The sequence below is a fragment of the Hydra vulgaris genome, chromosome 09 (genome assembly GCF_038396675.1).
Source record: "Hydra vulgaris chromosome 09, alternate assembly HydraT2T_AEP".
Lineage (NCBI taxonomy): Eukaryota > Metazoa > Cnidaria > Hydrozoa > Anthoathecata > Hydridae > Hydra > Hydra vulgaris.
In genome coordinates, this window is record NC_088928.1 from 31,466,128 (window position 1) to 31,477,500 (window position 11,373).

General features: G+C 28.1%; 1 protein-coding gene across 1 annotated transcript in view; it reads left to right on the forward strand.

Annotated features, from left to right (window-relative positions):
- Position 1: 1 nt before the first annotated feature.
- LOC105844231 (RNA guanine-N7 methyltransferase activating subunit) overlaps positions 2 to 11,373 on the forward strand; it is a 12,641-nt gene continuing 1,269 nt past the window's right edge. The window contains exons 1-2 of the mRNA XM_065805357.1: positions 2 to 197; positions 8,775 to 8,816. Of these exons, the coding sequence (XP_065661429.1) occupies positions 61 to 197; positions 8,775 to 8,816 (179 nt within the window). The 5' untranslated portion in view covers positions 2 to 60. The remainder of the gene's footprint in view (positions 198 to 8,774; positions 8,817 to 11,373) is intronic.

The following is an 11,373-nucleotide window of genomic DNA, read 5'->3' on the forward strand; positions in this document are numbered from 1 at the left end:
AAGTCGGCCTGCCGCTCAGTTAGTAACCTTTTCGAATTAAAACGCGCTTGTTCACTGAAAATGGCCACAGAAGATATAATTGCAGAGTTTGAAGAAGCGTTCAAAGATAGATATACAGAAAAAGATGAAGATTATAAAGTGATATTATCTAAAGAGGATGCTCCTCCTCCAGTTGTTCCAAACTTTGGATCTTTAAGGTTAGTTATTTAAATTTTTTTTAAATTTTATTTAATATTTCATATAAATAAAGATTCTAGTAAAATACACTATAGCTTAAACTTTATAATTTTATTTTATATATATATATATATATATATATATATATATATATATATATATATATGTATATGTATATATATATATATATATATATATATACATATATATATAAATATATATATATATATATATATATACATATATATATATATATATATATGTATATATATATATATATATATATATATATTTATATATATATGTATATATATATATATACATATACATACATATACATATATATATATATTTATATATATATATATATATATATATATATATATATATATATATATATATATATATATATATATATATATATATATATATATATATATATATATATATATATATAGGATTTATAATAACAACATTAAACAGCAAAATTGGGCATGACGTCACAAATTTAGCAACAAAAAAACAATTTTCTCAAAAAAATTTCAAATAAAAAAATTATAAAAAATAAACCTTGTTAAATGAATATTTTAATTGAACAGAATAAGAATTATTATTATTAAAAATATTGTTATTAATTGGGATCACATTTTGGGATCACATTTTTATGAGTTTTACAGAAAACCTGTCTTGGGCCAACTAAGATTTGATAACATAGCTCCATGCTTGATATTTAAAATTTGGAACAAATATCAAATAATGTCTGTTCTATCACATTCCTAAGTTACTCTGTTAATTTTATTACAAAAAGTTACTTTTTAAATCATTTGTATATTTAGTTTTATCTTTTATAAACATAAAACACAAAATTTTTAATGAGTAACTAAAGTTATTAAAACTTAGATCTTTTATGCGTATGAAAATCAACAAATTATTATCTAATGACATCAATTATGTCACGTAACTTTAATTGCATTATCAAATCACACTCTAGTTTTATTTTCGTATGAATAAACCTTATCAGTTTTTTGAAATTCTCCATGTGAACTTTCAATATTTGTTAAATATATCTTTAATTTTAATGTGTTTTTTTCCACTTAACCTCCTCCCCCTCCTTATTTTTTTAAAAAACTATTTGTTTTATACAAAATTAAACAATTTTTTGTAATATGCTTAATAATCCTTGTATCGGTTCACATTAGATTTAAGTAAAGTTTTTTTGCTTAAAAAATGTTCTAACAATGATCATATTTCATATTAAACAACAGAAATATATATTTTTTGATTGTTTTTGCTAAAAAGTAACATTAATTTTTTTTAAATCCGCTAAATTTGTTATTTCTAATTTTAAAAACAATTTATTGATGTTTATATTCTTTTTACAAAACAAAATTATCTGTAATATTTCAAAAGTTAAAAAAGTTTTAGTAACATATTATACAGAAACTACTTTTCAAAATTTTTATTAGATACACTTTTAGGTTGTTTTTTAATTTGTTAAAATCAAATCAAAATAAGATAAAATTTAATTGATTATATTTCAAATACTTATAATAATTAATTGCAAGTTTTAAAGTATGTTAAAGTGTTTACATGCTTGTAACATTCCACAATAGAAACCACTGAAATAAAACTTTAACAAGTTTTATTTCAGTGGTTTCTATTGTGGTTTTTTATTTACATATTTGACTTTTAAGGATTTTTCTCATGTTAAAGTGCATACAGAAAAAAATGGATACGGAAACTAAAAGATATTGCCACTTAATATTATATAGACAAACATTTATAAATCATGTTCAAAATTATATTATGTAATATCGCATCTCTTTCTCTTTTCTATAAATACTATATTGGGCACTGCTCTAAGCAGCATTTCTTGTGCTATCTACTGAAATTCATTCTTGTGTTACTCAAAATTATATTATGTAATATCGCTTCTCTTTCTCTTTTCTATAAATACTATATTGGGCACTGCTCTAAGCAGCATTTCTTGTGCTATCTACTGAAATTCATTCTTGTGTTACTTGTCATTCAACTAGTTCTCATTCTTTTACTGTGACTGTTCTTAAGTACTTTGAAAATTCTTAATCACATTGTTTTTTTCCTCAAATATCAGTTCTTTGGAATTTGCTTCCTTAATCTTGCTGTTCTAATTCATATAATTTGCAATCTTTTAAGTCATTGTTATCTTGTTCTATAAACTTTTCAACGATGTGATAATGGTTGAAGGTTAGCAAGAGCAGGTCCAATTATGTTTACAGTGCGTTTTTGCACCCTGTCTAAAAAAGAAAGGGCATCATTAGAATATCGGCCCCAGATATGGCAACAGTATTCTATACAAGGTCGGATTTGAGATTTATAGAGATAGAGAATAGAATCCAAAGTAAGAAAGTGTCAAGCTTGATAAAGAGACGCAGCCTTAGCAGGTGCTATTTTGCAACGGATTTGATATATGGTTTCCAAGAAAGATTGGAAGTAAGAGTTATTCCTAGAAGATAAAGGGTAGATGAATCATCGATTGCATTACCATTCATAAATATAGGAAGATCTAAATTATTGCGATAACGATTGGCTGAAAAAAGTTAAGTTTTATCTGAATTAAAGTTCACCAGCCACTGTGAGCCCTATGCTGTAGCAGAAGTGAGATTCTTTTCAAGCTCAAGTGCCCCCTCCAAGCAATCCAAGAGTGTTGGCTTCTTATCATGACAAGAATAAATGGTAGTTTCATCAGGGAACAATGCCACCTTAGATGTGAGAATATCTGGAAGGTCGTTAATGTAAATTAAAAAGAGTATAGGGCCAAGGATAGAACCTTGAGGAACCCCTAAAGTTACAGAATAAGAAGAAGAGTGCTTTTATACTACGATTGGAAAGGAAAGATTCAATAATCTTGAAGATGTTACCAGATGCACCATAAGAAGAAAGCTTATGGAGAAGCATGGCCAGCATGCCAAACTTTATCAAAAGCCTTAGAAATGTCAAGAGCAATGGCCTTAACCTCTTCACCTTTATCTAATGCAGGATAAAACCTATCAGTATTACTGTTAGCAAATCAGCTGTAAAACAAGAAGATTGAAATCCATTTTGATGATCAGGTAGTAAGTTATTAGATTCAAGATGAGAAATTAAGTGTTTGTTAATTAAAGATTCAAAAACCTTGCTTATGATAGGAAGAAGACTTATGGGACGGTAGTTAGATGAATCAGATCGCTCTACAGAATTTTTGAAAATAGGGATAACAGGTGCCGCTTTCTAGCAGGTTGGAAAACAAGACTCTTATAAGCACTTGTTGAATAGTTTTGAAAGTATAGACAACAGCTCTGGAGAACAATTCTGCTAGACTATAACAGGTATGCTATCTGGGCCACAAGCTGTAGAAGAGTCTAAGTAAGAAATCACTTTAGATACAAAACCTGCATTGATACGAATGTCAAGCAATGGATCAACCTGTTTGTTGGCTATATCAGGCTGAACGCAACTAGTGGAATCAAAAGATGATATTGATGAAAAGTTGTTAGCAAACAATTCGGCTTTGTCTTTAGGTGAGGTGACAAAGTCTGAACTATACAAGAGAGGTGGAATAACAAATTTGCCCTTATTATTGATGCTATTATAGATTTTTTAGAAGTCTCAAGAGCCTAATTTTTGTGATGAAATACAAGGTTTTTTGACCTGAGAATAGCAGACTTTGGTGTTATGCAAAACCTTTTTACAATTGTTTCTAGCATTAATAAACAGACATCTGTTTTCCGAAGAATTGTTTTGATGGAAATTGCAGCAGCACATTGTGAGGAAAACTACAGAGAAGAGCGAGGCTTGACCTGGAATCATCGAGAGGGAATAAAAGATTCCATGCCTGCCTAAATCCATAAAGTTATGTAAGAAGCACATTCGTGATGGCCCAAGATAAAAGATATAGATAAAGAATAGACAAAAGATTTCTACCCAAGGGCCATCGCGAAGAAAATCACTGAAAAAGTCCCAGTCAGCTTTAAGGTAGTTGTAAGAGGTACAATGATAGGGGGATTCAGATAATAAAGAAAAATGAGATAATAGTTTTAGATAGATCATACTGTGATAGATCAAACAGAAGCACCGAAGGGCGAATGTGGAGAAACTGGGCACTGACTAGGATCAGAAACAAGACATAAGTCGAGTAGAGAAAGTAAATGATTCGGGTTGTCTGGAAAGCAAGTTGGAAAGTTAAGTATTTTAGTTAGAGATTGAGAAAAGCAAAAGTTGTGGGCTTTACTGCCTGCAGAGTCACTGACAAGCTAAGCCATTCAGTGAGCAGTAAAGTCAATGACAACAGCAAATTTTGGCTGATGGATAAAGAGAGAGGGCTTGGTCAATATGATCAGAAATAACATCAAAAAGAGTGCAGTCTTGACATGAAGGAGAGCGATATAGAACAAAGAGAAAGGCGGTAGAGTGAAGTGGTGCTAAACGAAAGCACATAAAAGAATAGTCTGTGAATTCAAACCTAGTTTCCCAACATTTTTCTCAACAGAATTTTTACGAATATAAATGCCCAGGCCAAGTATGTAACTATTGTAGTCTTTATGGATTAAAGGAAGTTAACCATCAACGCTAAGATCACAAGATGAGACAGCTGAACTCAAAAGTGAACTTTGCAAGAGATAAGACTCAACAGAAGAAAAGTTACTTCGGAGACCACAAATATTAGTGAATTAAAGGTTTTGGGAACTTGGTGACAATGGTGGTTGTTTGTGTTTTATAGTTTTTGGTACTCTATTCATTTTTAAATTTGTTAAAGAACTCAAAGCATAGATAGTACTCAGTACACTGTTTAATAGCCCAAGCAATTGCATCATTACTAATAATCAACCCTAAGCCGTAACAAAGGGCTCCAAATATGGTCTTGGCAATGCACACCAAAAGTAAAAACAGGAACACCATCCATGCGCAACATGGCACTGTTGATACTTTGGTATTTTTCAGCTGTAGATGAAATCAGCCTTTCTAAGAGTTACCACATAGTTTGGGAAACCTGATGACCAACCAGCCTCAGAACCATAAAACTGAGTTTTAGAGCTGTACCCTCATTAGGAGATAATAGAATGAGTTACATACTCATAAAAACAGAGACATAAACAAAACCTATGCATTGAGTCAAGAAGATCCAGCATTCAACATCCTAAACTGGAAACAATGTATAAAAATACATCTGTGCCAGCCTAATCGGTGCAAGGCTTGTCAACAGATAGATTCTGTTTACCCTTTAAGTCTTTACCTAGGAGGCCTTCTTCAAGACCGTAGCTAGATGCATTTAACATATGCCCAAGATGTGAATTTTTATCGAAACACCATCTTTAGCCTTTACTCAACCAAGAGCTTCAAGGCTGGGGTTGTTTCAAGTCGGAGTTGGCATCTCCTACTCTTTGCCTAAAAAGGCATATCCTACAAGGTAGCAAGACATGAAACAGATTGTACTGGGTTACATGTTACTAGTAGGAGGGTAACTTGATCTGACAGTAAACTAATGTTACCATTAGCAGGATAACCTGACCTGACAGAAAACTTTTTTTTTTATCTTTGTTGCGCTTAACCATCCCTATATAAACAATATATATATAAACAAATATGTTATTTGTTTTTATATATTGTTTATAAAATGCAAAAAATCCACTTATAACATTATATAGATATAGATATATATAAGAATCCTATTAAAGGAATAAAAAAGCAAATGCGCTAATAATTATTTTAGATTTATCTATAAGTCGTTCATTCATTAATTATAAAAATAACTAAGAAGATTGAGAGGGGAAAAAACAAAGTTGAAAGAAAAAATTTGCTTCGTTAAATACAATAATTACTATATATTATTATATTATTATTAAAATAATGTATTAAATATTTTTATTAAAAGAATGATAAATTAAGAACTTCAATCATTTATTAGAAAAGGGCTTTTACCACCAGTAAAATAAAAGTAATCTAAATAAGTTAAGCAAAAAAAATAGAGTTAATGTCATTTTAATATTCGTCAAGGAAGTAAATAAAAGTAGCATATCATATATAATAAAATTATTTTAAATGTATTTTTAAAACTTAAATAGTTTTATAAAATTTTAGTTAATGCATTTTTCCCAATTACATCATGAATATTTGTTAAACCTTGTTTTTCAAAACTCAAGGCATGGGATTGCATGCTAGCCCTGATCAAGCTTCTTTTTTTGCGTTTGTGACATCTTGACCATGACTTTTTTGATTTAGGCTGAAATAAAGTAATAAAGTGAGAAATTGCAAAAGTTGTGAGAAATTTAATGATTGTGTACTTTAAAAGACATTTTATTAAAATTATTGAAAGACATAAATTGTACAATTAATTTTATAAACAACAACTTTTAGATGAATACATAAATGTATTAGTCAGAAACATAACAGCTGTTTTTTATAATGCTTTGTAAACTTTCTAATGGAATGTTTTTATGCTAAACTAAATGCTTTTTTAAAAAGTTTTATTATGCTATTAAATAAATTATCATAAAATACTAAATAAAATTTTTATTTATTTCAAAAGTACTTTTATTTTTATGATGAATGTAAATGTTTTACAACTATTTGCTTTATTGATTTTATAAAAAATGATGACAATGATGTATTTCAATAAACTTTTAAATTCATAAAGTTAATATAGTCAAAAAAAGAACATTTTTTGTTGTTGTTGTTGTTTTGTAAACTTTCTAATTAAATGTTTTTATACTATAGTCTAAGAGCTTGTGGCCGCTAGACCTACGTTATTTAATAAAGGCTGAAAGTTTCTTAGCGCATACTCCTAACACAAGTAGAAACAATGGTCAACTATGTACTTTAGATCATGGTGGCTTTGACTAGTAGCAGGTTCTAAAGATAAAAAAAAGTACTGGTTTCGATTAGCATTTGATAACAGTTACAATCTAAGATAAAACTTGTAATAAAAACAAAGTTAGAAAATGGTTTTAATAGCTGTTTATTTTTATTTTTTTTTTGAACAAAACAGCTATTAAAACCGTTTTTTAACTTCATTTTTATTACAATTTTCATCTTAGATTCAAACTGTTATTAATGCTAATAGAAACCAGTACTTTTTTGACGCAATCAAGCTGTTATTATTTTCAGTTAAGGTTACGTAATTAAGGTTTTCGATAGAAAGTTTTTTGACAATATTGCTATTATTAATTACAATTTTTTGCAGTTTAATGGTGTCTGTCAAGGGGTTGCCACCATGATAAGTGTCTGGGAATGAATGGCATGATTTCTAATCCTACTACGAAGAAAATTGTAAAAAAATTATGCTTTATAATTTGACGTAGTAAAGCCGGTGTTTTAAAAACCTTTAGTACCTGTTACTAGCCAAAACCACCATGATTTATAATACATGACCATCGTTCCTACTTGTGTTGGAAACATACGCTGAGAAATTTTAAGCTTTTATAAAATAACGTAGGTCTGGCAGTAACGGGCTCTTGCTCTACTACCTTAATATTTAAAATACCTTATTTAGAAAGTTTATAAAACAATAACAACAACAACAAATTTAAACGCTTTATATAAAGTAACAAATTTTAATGATTGTTTTAAATATAAAACAATAAACATAAATTAATGAAAAATTTAATTTAGAATTTTTTTGTATTTTATTATTATGTTTGATTACGATTTTATAAATTTTATTCTATGATTAATTTTCTATTTAATTGAGTTTGCCTAATATTCTAAAAGAATAAGATAAGATCAAAGTTATTCAACCTTAACTTAATTTTAAGCATAATTAAATAGTTTTCCACTAGAGTTTTAATTTTTTCATTTTTATAATTGTTGACTTTTTTTTTGTGCTACAATTTTTAATTTATTTTTTTTAATTTCTCCTTTGTTAAGATTTTTTCCTTTTTTATAGTTAAGCTTGTTTTAATTTTTGAAGCATGTTTTTGAAGCGTTCAAAAACCATGATCAAGTTTTCTACAAAAAAAAAATTAAATGTGTAGTCAGGTATAAGAGCGATCGCTTGCCTTTCCTGTTCACAACCAAAAACTCAGCTGTTGATGGAATCAGCCTCTCTGAGAGCTACCACAGAGTTCAGGAAACCTGACTACCAGCCAGCCTCAGAACCATAAAACTAAGTTATAGAGCTGTACCCTCAGGAGAAAATAGAATGAGTTACCTAGTCATAAAAATAATGACACAAACAACACCCATGCAACAAGTCAAGAAGATCCAGTATTAAACATCCTAAACTGGAACTTTGTATTATATATACATCTACGCCAGTCTAGTAGATAAAGAAAGGGGCGCAAAGCTGGTCAATATATAGAATCTGTTTATCTCTTTTAGTATTAAGTATTTAGTTTAAACTTTTCTAATATTTTTTAAAAAGTGTTTTGATATATAAAAAAAAAATTTTCAAATAAATTACTTGCATGTTATCAAACTTTCTTTTTTAATTGATATATATATATATATATATATATATATATATATATATATATATATATATATATATATATATATATATATATATATATATAAAGGCAAAATAACTTGAACTAACTAACCCCCTAGTATTGAAAATAATAACTTTGCATTTTTTGTTTCAGCTCTGATCGTCATTCCCACAATGATAACACTCGCTCAAAAAGGTTTGTTTATTGTTATATTTCATAGTATTCTAGTCTTTTCCCTTTTTGAATGTTGATTTAGTAAAGCCAGAAATGAATTAATTAAATTGAGTAAATAAAAAAGTTTCGGTGTTTACAAAGATTTTTAAAGGCATTTTCAATTTTAAACCTCCTGTTAGTAAATTATTATTATTATAATTCTTTTTATTGTTATTATTATTATTATTATTCTTATTATTATTAATATTATTGTTATTATATGTTACGAGGCTCATTAAAACCTTTCTGATTTTTATGTTAGGAAATGGTTCTTATAAACATAATTTATCTATTTTTGAACACATTGCAAATTGAATTTAATAATTTATAGATTTTTGAATATTTGAAATTTAGAGACCTGGCATTTGCTAAAGGAAAAAATGTTTAAAATTTTAACCTAACTAAAAATAAGAACAGGAAATTTTTAAATAAATTAAAATTATAAGTGGAAACTTATTAGATGTGATATTAATCAATTACACAGGTCAACAAAAAAAAAATTATCTGGTGCCGAGCAAACAATTTACTTTTTGTACAGCATTTCTCATTTTGATTTTAAATATGCAACTTTTCACCATCTTGTCAAGTTGTAAAGATATTTTGGTTCAAATCTTTAGCATTTGAGGTAAAATCCCTAATATTGTCAAAAAAAAGTAATTCAAAAGTATGTCAACCTAGGTCTCAAAAGAAGCATATTTTCATAGAGGTTTTAAAAATAATATTCATTTGTATTAAAATAAATACTTTTTGTATTATTGCTGAGAAACATTTTTTTTTTAATTTTTTAAGAGTCTTTAGTATTTTTTTACATTATTTTATTGTCAATAAATTTTAAGAAAAAAATATTTATGTTTTCTAAAATCTCTATAAAAATTCGCTTCTTTTTTTTTTTGTGTGTGACAATAATAGGGATTTTAATTCAAATACTAAATATTTGAACCCAAACATCTTTATAACTTGACGTGTCGGTAAAAAATGAGTTGCATATTTAAAAACAAAATGAGAAATGCTATACAAAAAACAAATTGTTTGCTTGGCACCAGAAAAATGTCAATTAACTCCCCAGGTGCTAACAGATGGTTTATGTATAAAAAATGGGAGAAATAAATTTATTAGTTATATCAATGTATTGAATCATCATGTGGTGTCATATGGTGTATCTAGGAAGTTTATTATAATTGTTGAATTGCTCCTTTCTGATGGAAGTATTAAAGTTGCCATTGATGGATAACACTTCATTTCCTGTAATTTTTGGGGTACCACAAGGTTTTATCCGTGGGGATGTTTTGTTCCTCATTTATGTTAATCTTTCTTTCTGGTAATCAAACTTTTCTACAAATCGTCTCTATAAAAACTCATCACTTTTTGATTGCTTAGAACAGGCAATAATTGTCAAATAAAATAATGTAATTTGAATCAAAAAATAATGTTGAATGCTATTTAAAAAAGCATAACTTTATATTTATATTATATTCATATTATCCTTTGATGTACAAAATAGGCTTTTATTATTATTGAGTGTACTCAGAAAACTTAATATAAGTTCAAATAATGGAAAATATGGTTTCTGTAACTTATGTTAAATTAGGCATGAATTGTGAAAGTTTGATCAAGTTCTATGCACAATTTCAGGTTTTTAGTCATATTATATTGTGATAAAGGTTTGTCGACATGGTTATCACAATAGTCATTATAAAATTAATCCAAAGTTATTTTAAATTTGAGCTTTATCAAAAATGGAGAAAAATGTTTATAGGCTAAATTGAAGCAATCGAGTGTTTTATTTATCTGGTTGACACGGAAAAATCCAGCCAACTTGAGATTTCTCTAAAATCATAAATGCTTTTTATTTCTATTTCAATTTTTTTTTAATGCTAAATGTGTTTACATCAATTAGGTTTTCAATCTAATTTGATGATGCTAACTTAATGGGCTGTTTAGCAAGAGATAAAATTTTATAGCGGGTTGATGCCATCACTTTGCAGATTTTTTCTTTTTTCACCTTATTGGTGGCATTAATCCATTCTTACATTTTGTTACTCCACCTTTCTTGAGAAGAATTCCTTTATTTATTGCCCAAAAATCTTTAGGCTTTCGTTCTTCAGGATGATTTGGAGGATTCGCATCTTTAGAAACAATTTTCACATTATCTTTGCACCACTGTAGAATTTTTTAGAAAAGTGTGAAGCAGCAAAATCTGGCCAAAAGACAGTATTTGTGTTTTTGGAGGCATTTTTTGATGTAGAGATCGGCAGTCAAGGTCTTCTTAGTGATAAAACAAGAGGACTGCATACTACAGCTACAAATTGCTTGCCACACAAGAAACTTGGATGCAAATTTTTTTCGTCATGTTTAAATTGATCATCGACGGGTTTATCTTTGTTCTCATATTAAAATTATTGACCAGGAAGTTGTGAAAAATCCGCCTTGCAATATGTTTCATCGTCTTCAATTATTCACATACTTTTATTCGCCATTATTTTAACCAACTTCATTGCGGGTCGAATTCCTTTAATTTCACCATTTAAGGTTCTCTTAG